The following is an 18546-nucleotide window of genomic DNA, read 5'->3' as shown; positions in this document are numbered from 1 at the left end:
TGTCCAAAAAATTCATCCCCTCATAACCAACTTTTTGACGACCCTCTATGTGGTTTGTCTATATGTTGACTGAACTGGCCCTCATCAAGTCTGTTGCCAGAATCCTACTTAATAAGAATGGCAAAAACATGAAAATAATGAGATAGGGCTCTAAAGTTTAGAGTGCATGAGTCTATGATTCCAGCAATGCATCTCAAAGAATCAAGATATATCACCATCTCTGCCATTTATCCCAATATGTTAGTCTAGTATCTGTGGCACTTTCCCATTAATATATTTTAAAAGGGATTTAAAGCTGGCCTCAAACTCTATCTGATCTCCAAAATACTTCATTTTCTCTAAATTAGTCTACCTCCACATAAGATTATTGAAAATGACTGATTGGGGAGTAGCTAGGTGCTTCCGTGGAGAGTCAGGCCTGGATATAGGAGATTTAAATCTAGCCAAAGACACTTCCTAGCTGTAGGACCCTGGGCAAGTCACTTAACCCCAATCCCTTAAAAAACACACTTCTGCCTTGGAACCAATATTTTTGTATCAATTCTAAGACTGAAGGAAAGAGTTTTTAAAAAAAGAAAAGAAAGAAAATGACTGATAGGAGATGTAGTCACTAAAAATATCTAAGAAACTTTTCCAGCTTCTTCTAAGTTCTAGTCAACTAAAATGTTATCTTTTGCTGAAAGCCTTGTCTAATCCCTCTTAATTCCAGTGCCTTCCCTGTTCCCTATTTATCCTGTATGTAGTTTGCCTTGTATAGATTTGTTTCCATGTTGTTTTCCCAATCAGAACTGTAAGCTCCTTGAGGGCAGGAAATGTCTTTTGGCTCCTATTATATCCCCGGCACTTAAGGCAGTGCCTGGCACATGGTAGGTGCTTAATAAATGTTTACTAGGCTTTTAAAAAAAATCACTCTATAGCAAAAATGAATAATATGGAAATAGGTATCAAGTGGCAACATTTGTTCAACCCAGTGAAATTGATTGTTGGCGCTGGGAGGTGGGGAGGAAAGAGGGTAAGGAAAGAAAATGAATCATGTAAAATTAATATTTTTAGAATTAAAAATATTTTTAGAAAATAAGTTAATAAATTTTTTTAAATGGTTAATGACTGACTGACTGACTTCTAGATTCTACAGCTTTTTCATTTAATTACTTCCTATTTGTCTTGCCTCTACCTTGCTTTGTATATATTTGTTTGCATGTTGTCTCTTCCATTCCATTCTAAGCTCTCTGAGGGCAGGGACTGTCTTTTGGCTCCTATTCTATCCCCAGCACTTAACTCAGAGTTAATAAATGGTTATTGACCAAACTGATTCTACTGGGGAATGGATATACAACAAATATATTCCTTTCTCTTATTGATCTCACCAGCCAGTAATATTATTATTATCTCTTCATTTATGAGATTAATATTTCTATGAATTTAAAGCTTCCCAGCGTATCCCCTGTGTTCCTTCATTCATTCATCAAATGAGCAGTTAAGTGCCTACTCTGGGCCTGGCAATGTGTTAAGTACTAGAGCTACTTGAAAAAAAAGTGAAAAACAGACCCTGTCCTCAAGGAGCTAACTTTCTTTTGGGAAGATTCAATATTCAATCAATTAACCAATCAGTCAAGAAGCCTTTAAAGTGCCTGTGGCAAGGAACTATGCCAGGTATAATGGAGCTACACATATAGAAATGAGCCAGTCCATGTCCTCAAATAGGTGAACTCAATACAAGTTAGGTCATATAAGATAGATGCAAAATTAGCATGAATAATGGGGGAGAAAGAGGAGAGAAAAAGCTGGGATAATCAGGAAAGCTTCTTGAAAGCAGTAGCTTTAGATGAATCTTGAATAGGATTTAGGGCTTCAAGAGACAAACTGGAGAAAGAGGAAGAACATTCTAAGACCCAAGGAAGGCCATTGAAAAAGCAGGGGAATAGGAGATGTAAGTGGGCAGCTAAGTAGCACAATGGAAAGAGTGCTGGGCCTAGAATGAGGAAGACTCATCAAATCTGACCTCAGATACTTCCTAGCTATGTGACCTTGGGCAAGTTACTTGGCTCCAATTGCCTAGCCCTTAACATTCTTCTGTCTTGGAACTGATACTTAGTATTAATTCTAAGATAGAAGGTAATGGGGTTTTATTTTTGTTTTTGTTTTTAATTTTTAAAAAATAGAAAAAATAAATGCTTGTTGATTAGTCAATTGATTCAAGGAAAAGAACAGGTAAGTCAAAACTGGCGGGGAATGGACAAAGTCTGAAAAGGAGAATGTTTTCTTGGCATCGATGTTGGTTGGTTATAGCGAGTGAATGCAAGACATCCACAGATCAACCCCAATGTCATTTCCTTATAGGAAAGCTGGCATTTGCCTTTTATTCTATTCCTGTAGTCCTAAATAATTACACAGTCATCATCCAATTTTTCAGGAGTGGTCCTGCTGCTCACTGCATAATAACTAATTTTATAAAGAAATAAAAGCCATAAAGTTTAAAAAAATAATAAGGCCAAATTTACAGAGAAATCAAATAGCAGCTGCATTGATACAAAGTGTGTTGTGTTCAGCATTTGTCCTTTGTTAATCTGTTTCCTTTTCTAAGTTTGCATTTAAGTCCTCTCAGGGTTGTGTGTCTCCGACTCTCTTTCCCAAGAGCTTATCATTCTCTTGCAGGCAAAGTATGAAAATGACAATTTAAGATAACATATAATAGAGCTAATCTTTCTTCTGAAGATAAGATTTTAAAACCTGGAGTCACTGCACATTTGTGGGCTTGTGAATTAAATACAAAAATAACCAGTACATTCTAGGAAGCAAGAATGCTCCTCGCCATTCTGGAGCTGTGGATGCTGGGAGCTTTTGAATAATGCCTGTTTTTCACATGTCGTTCAGTTATTTTTCCAGAACCTAATTGAGTTCTGCGGTTTCCATATTGTCTATTTTCAAAGCTGCCTCCGATTTTACATTTGTAAACAAGCAGGCAGAAAACTCAAACCAGACTTAATGAGCTGTGCATTAACTCAGATTCCTGCTGCCAGGGACGGCTGCTGATGTTCAGAGAAAGGATGCACTGCTCTCTAATATGGCTCATGGGCTTAAATTCAGGTGATTTTTAAGAAATGGAAAATTCCTCATCAAACACAAGAGAAAGGACTATGTGCCCCAACCTGTCTTGGTTCAAAAGTCCCTGGTATTGTTACGCTTTCCATTTTGCTAAGAAATTCACCCCTCCAACCTACATACACATACACACACCACCCCCTACTCCCTATCCCCCAGGAAAATAATAAAGAATGGCAGTCTTATTTTTTCCCCATTAACTGAATGCAAGCAGAGCACACTGGAGCTCAGCCCTGAAGCTCTGCAAAAGTACCTGGTCAGCAAAGGGCTGGGGGGGGGGGGGGGGGGGAAGTTGTGTGTCCTGCCTATCACCTAACACTTTGCTATGTCAGGTGCGCCCTTCGGGGGGATGTTCTAAGGAAGAGTAAGCCTTAAATAAAAATGAACAGCATCTTTCCAAATGACCTGGACTCAGTTCTCCCCAAAGTCAAGCCCTATCAGTAACCTCTGCCCCTAGGGCACGGCTGTTGAACAAGGATAAAATAGAGGAGAGACATCAGGATGCTGGATCTGGATTCTGACTGACATCTTTTTTATGACTCCTTTCCACAACGGGTCATTGCTCTGGGTCAGAAAGAATTGTATTTCCTCTTTCTCCTCCTCCTCCTCCAGCTGCCTGAAAGTTTGGGACAGTTTTTTTTTTCTTCTCAAATTCTACTCTTGAATGGACAAAGAAGCCCCGCCCCACCTCCCCAACCCCTCTTGTGACTGTACTTGGGATTTCATTCACTTAGAGTAGTCCAAACAGATAAAAAGCTCTCCATAAGCTTCACTCTTTATTTAAGAACAGCCCAAAAGACACAGGGGGAAGAGAAATGAGAAAAACGGTAAGACCATGTGATGCCTAATAGATCCACTCACATGTTGAAAAGTCACAAATCTGAAATAGAACATTCTCTGCAAGGGTCAATCTTGTTAGCCCTGCTGATTATTCATTCAGTCTGCATTTCCCGGGCACCTACTACATACGTACATCTCACGCAATGGTCTAGATGCAAAGGAGGCAACAAAAGAAATGAAGTCCTATCCTCGTATTCCTGGAGCTAAGGTAGCCAGATATAAAGACAAAACCATTCAAGGAAGCTTGGGGCTCCTTACCCACGTTGGCCAAAGTTAAGTGTAGACGGCCTCTGACCAGAGTGTGGACTCCGATGGGTTTAACAGTGCCAGGCCTTGTAATATCTCCACTCACCACCATTGTATCCTGTTCATATTCTGTTGTCACAACATCGAGCTCATGAGAGACTTGAACAGCTGCTCGACCCTGGCGGACGATATGCTGCAGAACCAGGGGAATAATGTGAGACGTAAAAGGGAGTCAGTACCAGGCCAAAGTCCATGCAAACGTCCACCCCAGACTCAAAGTTCTTGGTTTAGGAAACATATTGATGGATCTAACCTTGTGTTTGAAGGGCATACTATCACATGTGTTCAGAAGAGCCCAACTACATGAATCTCACCTAAAAATGGAATCACTCATGGAGAAATCAAGACACCGATTCCTTTGCTTTTCTTTTTTTTTCTTTTCATTTTTTTAAACCCTAACTTTCTATCTTAGTAACAACTCTAAGTCAAAAAGTCAAGGGCTCGGGGATGGGAGTAAAGTGACTTGCCCAGGGTCACATTTCTAGGAACTATTTAAGGCTAGATGGGAACCCAAGTCCTCCCAACTCCAAGCGTGGCACTTTATCCACCATGCCCTCTGTTTCAACAATCTCTTGCTCTTCAAAATAAAAATAAAAACATGAGTCTAATGGGAATCTATTTTGTTCATCCTTCTCCGAGTAAAATGGCACACAAATGACTAAACATTGAGAGTGCAGGAAAAGGAGCAATCCAATTGTGCCAGTTCTATGTACTAGTCATAAAGAAGAAATTTAGATCCATCTGATGTTTGAAACAGTTTTACTAAAAACATCATGGAATAAGGTGCTCCTTTCCTCTAATCAAATCTGGATTACTTTGTCATTTTAGAAACTTTTAAAGTGTTGCCCATAAACTCAGAAGCTTTTATTAATAATTATAATCAATAATAGCTTATATTCTACAAAGGGCTTTAAGGATTACAAGCACTGGTCCAGCTCAGTGTCACAGTGGATAGAGCAAGAGATCTAGAATTGGGAGTACTTGGGTTCAAATCTAGCCTTGGACACTTACTAGTCATGTGACCCTGGGCAAGTCACTTAATCCTGATGGCCTAGACTTTGGCACTCTTCTGACTTAGAGCCGATACTAAGACAGAAGGTGAGGGTTTTTTTTTTTTTAAGTATTATAAGCATTTTACAGATATTCCCTGGATTTGAACCTCAGAACCATTCTACTGGGCAGAGAAACTAGTTATTCTCCTCATATTACCAAGGAGATAAGTTTAGGCTAAAAGGCTTTTGACCCTGTAGAAGACATTTAAAGTCCCTGAGATACCGTTTCCTCATCTGTAATCTAAGGTCTTCTGGTGACCAATCCAATTCTATATTATGGCTGAAGTCATGTCCACAGATACAGAACCAGTAAATGTGAGAGGCAGTACTGGAACCCAGGTTTCCTGACTAAAGGACCAGTCCTGTATCCACTATACCACACTGGTCTTAATTTTTTTAAAGAAATTGTTATGGAAGTAATCATGGAAGTGAGAATCAAGATCACATTTTTATAAATCACATCCATCCTCACTCTAATGGACCCAATGAAAGTTAAAATTCCTTAGAACTCGGAGGGGAAGAAATGAATCACTGTGTTTATTCTTAGGGTTAAAAAAAAACAATTGGAAATATAGAACTCGGACATTATGAGAAACATTCCCCTTTGCAAGGAAAGTGATCATGTTTTCTATCAGAGAGATCAATAGGCAGAATCATAGCATCTGAATTGGGTTAAGGGGACCCACTAACAACTCTTCAGGACTCTTTTATAATAGGTTTTTTCAAATGAGCAACATGTTATCATGCTTTTATTGCAGAAAGAAATGTTACCTCCATCCGCACTACTGCAGACCCAATGAGAAGCAGCGAATCTCCATCCCAGACATCGATCTGTAGGGTCTGCACAGCAAGATAATGGATGAACCACCGCTGTTCTCCAGACTTGAGGAACCCAGAATCCACCATATATTGGAGCTGAAACCCAGGAGAGTCTGCCCCCAAAAGAAACCCAGAAGAAGAGTCTAAACGTAAATTTGACTCATTTATCATCCTTGTTTTCTTAAGAGAAATGTGAGCCCTGGACACCAGAACCAAATCTCACTTTCAGCTATAATTACAATTTAATAAACACATTAATCAAGTGAAATCATAAAACACTTGAATTAACAACAAGTCTTAAAGGCGCTCACTGGGAAGGATGGATTCCCACCCAGTGTGCAAACCAAGAACTTTTTGGTCTCCAAATGGCTTTGTCACAAGAAACAAGAACTTTAAGACACATGATATATGCTTCTGCTTACAAAACTGAAGTAGGTGAAGGATATATTTCCTAAAACCATACTCTATTCTTTTCAAATGCTTCATCTTCTACAAGTAGAATCAACTTCTTCAATCTCTTGAGGTATGGGAACCAATAACAGGCAAATCTAAACATACATCCAAAATTTGTTTTTGTCAGAAACAGGAAAAGCTTTCTACATAGAAACTCTTTTCGTTCATTTTCAGTTGTGTCCCATTCTTTGTGAGTCCATTTTGGGTTTTCTTGACAGAGATACTAGAGTGGTTTGCCATTTCCTTTTCCAGCTCATTTTACAAATGAGGAAACTGAGGCAAACAGGGTTAAGTAACTGTGTGAAGTAAATGATTTAGGGGACATTGATCCTGAGTATAGAGTCTAGTCCTGGCATTGTGTCCCAGTGCAGCCAGTGTCAGTGTAGGTATCCCTAGCATCAATATACTCTTGATCTCTGAAAAGCCTCAGTGGCTCAGCCTTAGCTAGCCAAATGGAGAATCAGATCTTAAAAGGTTTTTGCTCTCTAACTTTCTCTTTCTCCCTCTCTCTCTTCTCTCTCTCTCTCTCTTTAGTAAAATATGCTTATAAATCTGGTTATGAGTCTCCAGATGAATTTTTGTTTTTAATACTGACTTATCCAGGGTCACATAGCTAATAAAAGTCTAAAGCTGGATTTGAACTCAGGAAGATGGGTCTTTCTGACTCCTGGCCCTTTACTCTATCCTCTGTGCCACATATCTGCCTTCTGGAAACTCTAGATGAGATGCATATGTGTAAGTATATAATATCTTTGAAGGCTGAAAATTGACCAAATTTACTGACTTTACTTCATCCATTGTAACATGCCTTTGTGGATTTAACACCTTAAAAGTCTTCTCAATATTTGGGACCTACTCTTAATTATGCATTATGTGAACAAACAGGGGACATCTAAATACATTTCTTGGTTTGGCAGCCTTAATTTGAATTGACAAGAATCTCATTTAAATGACTGGATCAGTTAAGGTCTGTGAGATACTTAGTTTATAAATGTCTTAGTATGAAATACTTAATCTAAAAATCCCATATGTTATATGCATATGGCCACTATTTTAACTTTGTTTTCTCACGACCAACCTGAAAAGTTGTATTCTTAAATTCACAAGTTGACCGTTATGACAAAACCCACATATAAGTACATTTCAGACACATGCTTACTTACCCTTGTTACATGAGCCATCTTTGTTCACTGAAACCAGGATGTGGGACAGAGAACTAGAGTTAGTCATCCCAGGTTGATCCAACTTCACCAATTGTAATCGTGGTGTGGTGACAGGTGGGAAACGATAGAATTGGAAGGTGAAATACACTGTTTTTGGCCATGGCATCCCCCTGGGGTCCTCTGAGGTCCTAAATAAAATTGTATCATTGAGTTAATTTATCACTGAGAGCCCTTCACAGAATACTTGGCCTACTTGGAAATCCTTAATAACCCAGATTTGTTACTCCCATTGTTATAAGAGGCTACTTCAGGAGCTAAAATGAATAGTTTTGGTTGGCTCTGGATAAGCTACTTGGACAATTAATGAGGCTCTAGCTATTGGCAATATTTTATCTTTGCAGAAGAGAATGACAATTGTCAGAAAAACAGTACCAATGAAAAATCCAATGAGTTTCCCCATTTGACCTAATCTCTTGGAAAGAACACATTTTTCTACAGTGATGATAATAACGAAAAGAGAATTACTTTTGACTGGTTTATCAAACTCATAGGAATCCTGTTTTAAAGAGATCCCTTTTAATAATAGGTGGAATAACTTGACCTAATAAGGAAGCAAGAAATTATGTAGGAGGAGAATCAAATGAAGAGTTTCATTTATCATGAGGGCTGTCAAAAAGAAAGGTAGACTATAACAAGGGGTTAAAATGAGTTGTGGTTTACCTGCTGAAGGCAAGAAATTGCAGAATTATTTCATTGTCCTGTAGCACATCTCCTTCTTCTCTCTGAGGGTTAAATTTCACAGGGGTGGCAGGATCCACGACTTCAGCTGGCTGCTTGCTAAGGTCCAGAATTTTTGGAAAGCCTAATGTGCTCAGGAGGACGAGGGAGGCCCGGGAGAGTTTAGATCCAGAACTGAAATATAACAAAATTCTGGTGCAAAGGTATTCCTTCCTCTAAGCAGGGCAGTCAAAGTCAAAACAATTCCACTTCTTTTATCAGACATGCTATGAATCCAGCCATCTGCTAAGCTAACCACCATTAGGGTACATTCAAACATATAAACATCCACCATCACCCAAATCATATCAAGAGATTTAGAACCCACCTTCTGGTCTCAGTGCCCAGGATAATCGGAGCATGTAAGGGTGTGAAAGGCAGCTCCTGCAGCTGCTCAGCACTGAGAGAGTCTGAAATGGGGATTCTCTGGCTCAGGTCAACCTCCAGATGAGCTATCCTGCTGCTGCTACCAGTGACACCAGGGGAGAGTTCCTAGTGGGTGAGAAGACTGCACTCAAACAAAGCTGATAACACCCACTGATGCAGTTTCACAACCGAGGCACAACCAATCTTATCACTCAGAGTGATTTTTTTTTTACACTGCAGACTTAAATCATTTGTCATCAGAAGGGCAAAGGGTCATCCAATCCATGTGCCAGTGGACACAGCATGTGGTAGAAATAAGTATATGCTCTAACCTCCCTTCCCCTTCTCCAAGGCTATACCCATCAAATCAGCCACAATTTGTTCACTCATGTACTCAACAGGTACTTACTAAGCTTCCAACAGTGTGCTAGGTGAAGGAAGAGGTCAGAGTTCTGCTAAAATGAGGTCCCTGCCTGCCCTCAGAAAGCTCACAGTCTAATTTTCTTGTTCAGTCGAGTTTCAGTCTTATCTGACTCTCTATGACCCCATTTTGGGTATTATTGGCAAAGATACTAGAATGATTTGCCATTGTTTTCTCCAGCTCATTCAACAGATAAGGAAACTGAGGCAAACAGGGGTAAGTGACTTGCCCAAATTCACATAACTAATAAGTATTTGAGGTTAGATTTGAACTCACATGAATCTTCCTGACTTCAGGCCCAGCACTCTATCCACTGTGCCACCTAGCTGACCTAAGGGCCCCAAAGGTTAGTAACTCCCCTAAAAGCAATGCAGAACACAGGAAAGAATAGCCAACTAACATCTAAAGGACTGACTTGCTTGGGAGCTAGATGCCGTGTCTGGAATATTCTCTTTGAATGACTGATGCCCAAGCCTTCTGCTTGAAGAAAAAGGAATACATAATAGCCAGATGTCTATCTATGTATACCATGTTTTGTATTTTGTTTCTTCCTCTGTGAATTGAAGATAACATATGTCATATCACAATCTCTGAAATAACATTCAAAAAAGGCTGGCAAATTTATAATAAAATCCATTAAAATTTTATTTTGGGGAAAAGCTAGGCTCTGGTTTCTACTCCTTTTCCAAGTGGCCTTGTTGAATGAAGCTCCTTCTCCACCATTATTGCCAAAGGTTCACCAGAAAGTTTGAGACAGAACTCTCTGAGATAGTCACGCAGAGTACCTGTATGCTAAGAGTCTTTCTGAGCCAAATGTACTGTGTCTCTAGTGTTTCTTCATATGAAAATGTCACTGGAAAGAAAGTTGATGGTATCACTGAAATTTGATTTAATCATTTTCAGGTAAGAGCTGACATTTATCTAGTGCTTCAGAGACATTATATAGAAAGTACTTTCCATACATCATCATATTTGATCCTCACAATCGCCTGTGAGATAGCTAGTAGTACATTATCTCCATTTCACAGAGGAAGAAACAAACCTAAGATCACAGAGCTAGTTGAGGCTGGTGCTAGAAACACTGTTTTCTGACTCCACATTCAGTGTCCTTGTCCACATTTCCAAACTGCCCTGTGGGTTACTGAATAGATATTTCCCTTTCCTTTTAGGGATCTTTAAGAACCATTTAAGGACCCTTAAGAACTCTTTAAATTTATCTTAGCATCAAATGCAAGCACAGAAAATGCCATATTTTGATATGACTGCCTTATTAAAACTGAGGCCTCCCTTTGGAGAAAGTGATGATGATGGGTTGTTTTGGTTTTTTTAACTCTCACCTTCCATCTTAGAATCAATATTGTGTACTGATTTCAAGGCAGAAGAGCAGTAAGGGCTAAGTAATAGGGGTTAAGTACCTTGCCCAGGGTCACACAGCTATGATGACAATAGTTTTAAGCCCAACCAATGGAAAAGACAATGTTGTCCCACGTCCCCACAGCATGGAACATCAAGATTGTTATTCCCTTCACAAAGGGGGGGGGGGAATATAATTGAAGAAGTTAGACTCCAACTTAATTTTTCTTTTAAGAGCAATGACTCCCCATCTTTCAAAGAAAAGTGAGGGAAATACTTACTTCCTGGGTTCCCTGGGAGGTCTTGAGGGACGTGGAGAGCTGTGAGCTGATCTGGGTGGGTAAGGAAGGTCTGGCAGAAAGGCTTCGAGCAGGTGATGGTGGAGAGGCTGACAGCTGGGATATTGACAACTACAAGGCAAAAGATGACATCAGCTCCAATAATTAGGCATCACTGAGGAGAAATTTCAAGGTGCAGGAGAACAAAAGTCCAATCATAAAGGACTAAAGACAAAGGTAGACCGTATAAGAGGTCTGGCCCCTGCCAATGTCACACCATGGCCATGAGAACTTCAACACCACAGTAAAAACTGAAGGAGAAAAAAAGTCATTATTTTCTCCTCAGGGATGAAAATTCTTTGATTTTTCCCTAGACTGTGACATAAAGCAAAAATGTCTCACCACACTGAGGGTCTGTGACTTTTTCAAGTGTAGTAAGTGCACCCATCAATGCATCTCATGACCCTCATGACCCAGGCAGAACTTAGTCTTTCTGACTGTAGTCCAGCATTCTATCTGCCATGCTGACTCCCTAAAATGTCTCATTAGAAAAGAGACAATACATTAATTAGCAAATATTGTCACAGAGAAACATGTTCATGGTACAGTTGAAAGATTAGTGAATTTAGTGTTGGAAACCTGAAATCCAATCCTAGTCCTTATACTCACTACTTGGGTGATCTTGGGAAAATTGCTTAATCCCTTGAGGAGGTAGGGGTGTGTGTGTGTGTGTGTGTGTGTGTGTGTGTGTGTGTGTGTGTGTATGTGTGTAGGGGGGTGGGGAACGACATGGTGGAGGGGATGAGGATTCAATTTCCTCATCTGTAAAATAAGGGAAATGGTCTAAATGACCATGGAGAACCCTCCTGGCTCTAAATCTATCCATCCCCCATATGATCTCAGACCTTGGACACTAACACTGTCTCTGCTCCCAGTACCCACTACCTTCATAAACAAAAGGCTCATCAATGCTATGAGTGATTAGTGTTCTGATGAGGTTCTTTGGGGACTGTGTTGCCATCTTCAGATTGTAACAAGGTGTTAGCACCCTGGCTCGAGAAGCTTAAAGTGTTGGCTGTATGACACAGAGTACATTCCTAGCACTGCCATGGAGACTGCTCTAGGGAGAAAGGTTGGATTATCCCAACAGGGAGGTGGGAAAGTGATCCCCAAGCCCTTGTTTACATGTGAATGCACTATTCATTTATGCTGTTCTTATCAAACTAACTTTTCAGAGAAGAAGAGCATCCTGGGGCAGTATTTGATTTTCTTTAATTCACTTTTCCTAGTAAACTACTCTCCAGGATGATGAGTAGAACCTGCCAGGGCCTGGAGAGAGCCCTTAGCAAAAGGCAGCATGGAGGTGGATGTAACAGCTCACATCAGGCTCATGTCTTTAATGGAGCCCAAGAGTCTGTCGTTCCTTCTAGGGCCCCAAGACATATTCAAACTGATATTCAATCAACAGGAGTTTATAGCCATTTTAATCAATAAATAAGCATTTATTAAGTCAGGCAGAATGGCTTACTGGATGGTGAGTCAGCCTGAGAGTCACCAAGGGCCAGGTTTAGGTTCCACTTTGGACACATGCTACGTGTGTGATCTTAGGCAAGTCTCTTCTAAGACTCCCTAATGGCAAAGAAGGTGATGACTTGCACCACTAGAATTCACTATTGTAAAAATGGAGACTTGAATCCAAGACTTCAATCCCCAGAAGTCTTTGCTCCACTTCCCCAGAATGCTTTGTAATATCAATGAATTCTCACCTGGGCTTAGATCGAGATGGGGTATTTAACCTGATTGGAAAGGCTGTTGGCTCTTTTCTTTACTGTTTCCGCTTGCAAGCAGACGCAGGCCTAAACACGTGCTTTCTTATTCTGTAATTTTTCTTTAATCCTTAACCTTTAATAAACCTCTAAAAATATAATACTCCTTGCAGAGAGAAACTAATTTCTACCTGCCTCAGTTTTCCCCAAATTTTAACTCTTACAGTTATGGTGACCACGACAGAGAGAAACTAATTTCTACCTGCCTTGGTTTTCCTCAAATTTTAACTCTTACACTATACTCATGAAATCACTGGACACTCTGTTCAGTGCTTAATAGACAAACACATGACTATTCCCTCAAGTTTGAGTGGATGGCTGACGTTGCCAGCTTCTCAGCAAATTTTGCCACAGTGACAAAACAACTCCTAGCTAGCTTAGGCACAGTCTAGGGACAAAGAGGAAGAATAGGGGAGAAGAATAAAGGAAAACTGCACCTATATCTCTTTAAAATAAAGCATTCTCCTGTCATGAAAGATTCTAAACCATTACACCTAATTACCAGGAGGTACAGATCATTTTTAAAGTGTTAAAACTTGTCTTAAGCAGGATTCAGGCAGCTCATTAATGATCAGCAGGAAGCTGTCATCTTGATCATATGACAACTCGAGTGAGCACCCCAGAAGAACAGTGAGTGACCAGAGCCAGTGGGAAACTGGACATGAAGCATCAGACCTGCAGGTGGTACATTCTCTCCACCCCAATTGACACCACAGGCCCCCATCACTCTGGCTAAAAGTCAATCAGCTGCTCTGAAAAGAGCTTTATTTATTCATTCAAATACAAATCTCTCTCAGCCAGGAGTAAAAATATTCTAACTCTAAAGACCATGATCTACCCCTCTCCCAATGGCAGCCACCCTTACTATCACCTGCAGGTACTTACTCCAGGTCCCATGGGAGACAGTTGGGCAGAAGACATCATATGAGGCAGAACTGGGGCTAGAAGGAAACAGATCAGGAAGAGACATTAAGTTTCATTTGTTAACAGCAAACCCAATGGGACTTGATACTAGATGTTGAAGACAGTAGCTCACAATTATTTAGTGTCTTAAAGTTTGTAAAATGCTTCAGTGTTCCTCATCTCATCACAAAGGATTCTTCACACTGTCATCTAATGCTGATGTCTGGGATTTCAGCTTTTCTTATGGATGCCTGAGTTGGGAGAGGGAGGGCCATTGGGCCAAAATGCTTAGTTGTTCTCAAAAAGAGTCTTGGCCAGCATTAAAGAAAATAGCCAAATGGCAGTAGCCTTCTTGAATCACTGCTTTTGGGGAGAGGAAATTAAATTGAATCTGCCATTTAGGACATCTTCATTATAAAGTGCAGCTTCTCCCTCCCAATTCATTCCCTCCTTGTTCCTTTAATATGTGTGGTCTTGTTAAGTGCACTGTTTAATGAGATATGAAATTTTTAGGACACTTAAGGTTTTCTAATGTGCTTATATGGTTGCTTTCCATTATTTTCATTTCTTCACACACTCATGCCCTGAAACTGCCAGAGTTTCTTTTTTCAGCCAGTCTAGCAATTCCCCGGCCCAGGCAAACTTGCTGCTCTGTTAAGCGGGAAACCCTTGTTGAAGAAAAACCCACAACAGATGTTCCTAACTAAGCTCAGGCTTCATCTGGATTTTGCCATCATTCTGCATCATTCTGCAAAGGTATGATCTTTTCCTTCCAATGAAAAAACTCCCCACTGGAAAAAGGAAAACCATGAACTTCTCCAAAGAATAATGAGATGTAGATCACTTTGTCTGGAATGCACCTCACCCCCTTCACTCCCACATCCCAGAATCCTTCCCGTTCCTAGTGATCTCTTCCCCAAACTACCTTAAATCTAATTTCTTAAAATTATTTCCTATCTTAGAAGCAATATTAAGTATAAGTTATAAGAAAAGAAATAAGAGCCAGGAAAATGGGGGGAAATGACAAGTCACTTACTTGTCCAGGGTACCACAGCTAAGAAATGCCTAAGACCATATTTGAACTCAGGTTCTCCCAACTCCAGGCCTGCTGTTCTATCTACTGTGTTATCTGGCTGTCCCCTTGTATCTAACATATATGCTTCTAGATATACATGCTACCTCCCCTAATTGAATGCAAGCTTCTTGGGAGAAAGAATTGCCTCCACCTCTCTCTCTGTATTTATTTCCAATGTCTGAAAGGTAGTGTGAAGTAGCAGATAGAGACCTGGCTTCCAACACAGGAAGACTTGTTTTGTTTTGTTTTGTTTTGTTTTGTTTTGAAACTCTTACCTTCTATTTTTAGAATAAATACTGTGTATTGGTCCCAAAGTAGAAGAGCAGAAAGAGATAGGAAATAGGGGTTAGGTGGCTTGCCCAAGGTCCAACAGCTAGGAAGTGTCTCAAGTCAAATATGGGACCTCCCATTTCTAGACTTGGCTCTCAGTCTACTAAACCACCTAGCTGCCCCCCAGGGCCTGGTTTTTAAATGATAATCTCTGTCTCTACCCGCCTTCACAGCTAAACTCTTAGAGAAAGTCATCTTGTTGAGAGTGTTATCTTCTAAACATTTTGTTATCAGATACCATCATTCAACTGAAACTGTATCCACCAAAGAAGTCAGTGATATTCTAATTGCCAAACATAATGGCCTTTTCTCAATTGACATCTTTTTGACCCTTCTGAAGCACTGTCTGGCTTGGCAGTTCTGTGAATATGGTGTTCTGCTTTCTAGTTCTATGCCTATATATGGGCTGTCCCCCATGCCTCTAACACCCTTCCCTCTCCCCTTTACCTCAGTTTCCCTGCTCCCTTCTTCAGGAGGCCTTTCCCATTTCTTCCCTTTTGTATTAGGGGATTATTTTAAGAGGAAGATGATACTTTCAAAATCAGATCTGCCAATCTCCTCCCTCTTTCCTCCCTTTCCCCCTCCCTGTCCATCCTCCCTCCTCCCTTCCCCCCCTCCCTTTAGTTGATTCTTCTGTTGGTATCACTAAAATCAGCTCAGATTGAGTATCTTGGTATATCAGAAAAATCACTCTCTCTTTTCTAAGTTTAAGTAAGGGGGGTTATTTAAGAGAAGGGGAAAGGTAAAGACATTGAGGAGAGAGAGAGTTTGGGGTTTCCCTAATCCTAAAATAATCCCTAAGTTGGAGGATGGTGGAATAGAATTCAGATTTGGGAAAATGGCCAACAGGTTTGAAGATTCAGTCACTGGAGTATTGTAAGGAGAAACCAGAGAGCAAGGACTTTTCTGTCCTTCCTCCTTTCTGTCCCCAAGGCAAGTTCCTTAGCTTGTCACTTCCTTTTTAATGGTCCTTCCTGGTCACCATTCCAATTAGAATGTCCTCCTTGATTGACAGTTCAGCAGTCCTGGCTTCTCCAGCTCTGCTGCAGACGTTTCCCATTTTCTCTCCTCCACAACTTTATACTTTGCAGAGAACCTTTATCTACTTGGTTCTTACCTATTATCTAACTGTTGCCTCCCCATTAGAACCTACTCCCCTTGAGGGGGAGGAATTGTTTTTATTTTGTTTTTAACCTTTGTTTCCCTAGTATTTAGCACAGTTCCTGTCACATAGTAATGTCTGTTTTCCTACCAGACTGATAGGTACTGGCTTCCTGACTCAGATCAGCTCTCTGTCCTCAATGCAGAAAGGAAAACATCTGAACTGGGATGCTACACACCTAATATACAGGTAAAATCACCCATCAGTCTGGTGTCCAGGCAGGGCCTGCCACCCAATAATAGGCAGGGCCTGCCACCCAAAGGCCCTTGAACTGCATGACTGAAAATCCAAGCATCCTGAGTTTGAATTCCAGCCATTTATAAAAGAAATCTGGAAAGGTTGCTCTGCCAAGTCAAATCATCTATCCCACTCACTCCAGATTTCTGAGTCTATGGGAGGAGCAGGGCTCTGGGCTCTTTTAGACAAATGGGGAGTCCTAAAGAATATACATGGGCTTTAAGAATGCTCAGCAAAGGGTAGCAGCCCTCCATCTATTTGCTCAGGAAGATACCTCATCACCAAGGCCATAGGCTCCATGCCCCAGAGCTGAGCCCATGTTACTGGGGCAGTCCAGTAACCAAGGGAGAAACCTGTGTGCAATTCATCTCTCTCTCTCTCCCCCTCTCTTGTCAACCTAACTAAAACTAAAGTGGGAAGGAAGGGAGGGAGGACAATTGTTTAAAAAACAACAATGTTTTATATTCTTCTATTCAAGGATGCCCACAGTTGTTTAAGTTAGTTCATCCATTTTGTAAGGAGTCAAGGAATTATCAAATGCACACATTTACTTCTCCTTGAGAAGGATGGATGCCCTTCTTAGGAATCCATGCCCTTCTTCCCACAGATGCTTCCAAGCTTGCTTCATAAGCAATCTCAGAGCTCTGTGAGGGTTCTGCAGCCCCTCCCTCTCTTCACAGCAAACCCTTCTTCTTCAAAGAGGCTGAAAGATAAAATGAGTGGATTCGAAGGTAGGGAAAAGTTCTACTTTGTTCCATCCAAAGTGGATTCTCCTCAGGCTCTATAAGTCTAATTTAGGAAACAAGGAAAAAAATTATAGGAAATAGTGCCATTATCTTCTACTAAGAGAAAGCCAGCACTTAGGGACCAGGCTATCCTACTTATTCTGTGAGTTTTGTACAAATTTTCACATCATCCAAACTTGAACTATTGAAACACATTAAAACTTCTCCCATTCTCCAATAATATTATAGTTTAACTCTTTGCATCCAGACACAATCCTAGAAATTCTACTATTTGGCAAAAAGGAACAATAAGGGCCTGGAGTCTAGAGGACCTGAATTCAAATGTTGTCTCAGATGCTTATTAGATGCATTATTCAACCTCCCTCAGTTTCAGTTTCTTCATCAGTAAAATAGAGATAAATAATGATTGCGCTTACTTCTCAGAGTTGGGAATATAAAATTAAATAATACAAGTATCCCTTTCACATCAAGGGGGAGTAGAAGTGTGGCACCACACAATCTGGAAATCCACATAAAATTTTTTGGCCTTCTCTTTGTACTGGAGAAGTAGTCTGAATTTTTTCTTTTTCTTTTACGGGGTACTTACAGTAAAAGAAATTGCCTATATTTATGGCATTAAATGATGAAATATGATGATATCATATAATACTATACATATATTTTATACATTTCTGAGTTTCTTAACTTTTTCTGTTGCCTATTGGCCTTTGCATTTGTCTGTGGTTTCCATAAAACTCCTCGCAAATTCCCATTTAAATTCTTATGCCAACCCAAAATAAATCGAGTCACAACGTGAATGGGATGCCTGTACTTTTAAAGTGCTTTGCAAAGATCATATAGACAGCTAAGTAGCAATATAGTGCACAGAGTGCTAGCCCTAGAGTTAGGAGGTATAGTTCAAATCGAGTCTTAGCCGTTTTCTAGAGTGTGACCCTACACAAGTTATTTAACTTCTATTTGCCTCAATTTCCTCAACTGTAAAATGGGGATAGCAAAAGCACTCACTTTGAATAGTTGTGAGGACTAAATGAAAGAATATGTATAAAGAGTGTAGCGCAAATACTATTGCAGGTGCTATGAAAATGTCTATTATTAATATTATTTCCCATTGAGAAGGTATATGCTTGCTGGTGAGCACTGCAAACACCAGGCCTGAACCTATAAACATAAGGGAGAGCATTTAGTAAGACAGCAATCTAAGTGAACTGGGGGAAAAAATAAAGGAAATTCTTCCATTGCCTGCTGAAATATTCGATGCAAGGGCTAGGTTTTAGTTCACAGACTCTGAATCAGAAGGAAGCTCAGAAGCTACCATAAGTAACATTTACCTGACCAAG

General features: G+C 40.2%; 1 protein-coding gene across 7 annotated transcripts in view; it reads right to left on the bottom strand.

The window, feature by feature from the left end:
* The window catches only part of NPHP4 (nephrocystin 4), a 187610-nt gene that overhangs the window by 49737 nt on the left and 119327 nt on the right, over positions 1-18546 (bottom strand). For 6 of the 7 annotated variants that reach the window (XM_056795926.1, XM_056795927.1, XM_056795930.1 and 3 more), the window contains 7 exons: positions 13642-13697; positions 10934-11062; positions 8841-9004; positions 8456-8647; positions 7736-7923; positions 6072-6232; positions 4201-4381 (listed from right to left, as the gene is read on the bottom strand). In XM_056795926.1, coding sequence (XP_056651904.1) covers positions 4201-4381; positions 6072-6232; positions 7736-7923; positions 8456-8647; positions 8841-9004; positions 10934-11062; positions 13642-13697 — 1071 coding nt within the window. The remainder of the gene's footprint in view (positions 1-4200; positions 4382-6071; positions 6233-7735; positions 7924-8455; positions 8648-8840; positions 9005-10933; positions 11063-13641; positions 13698-18546) is intronic. The other variant, XM_056795929.1, reaches the window with a different exon arrangement.

Source organism: Monodelphis domestica, chromosome 4 (genome assembly GCF_027887165.1).
Source record: "Monodelphis domestica isolate mMonDom1 chromosome 4, mMonDom1.pri, whole genome shotgun sequence".
NCBI lineage: Eukaryota > Metazoa > Chordata > Mammalia > Didelphimorphia > Didelphidae > Monodelphis > Monodelphis domestica.
This window is presented reverse-complemented; position numbering and strand designations above follow the sequence as displayed.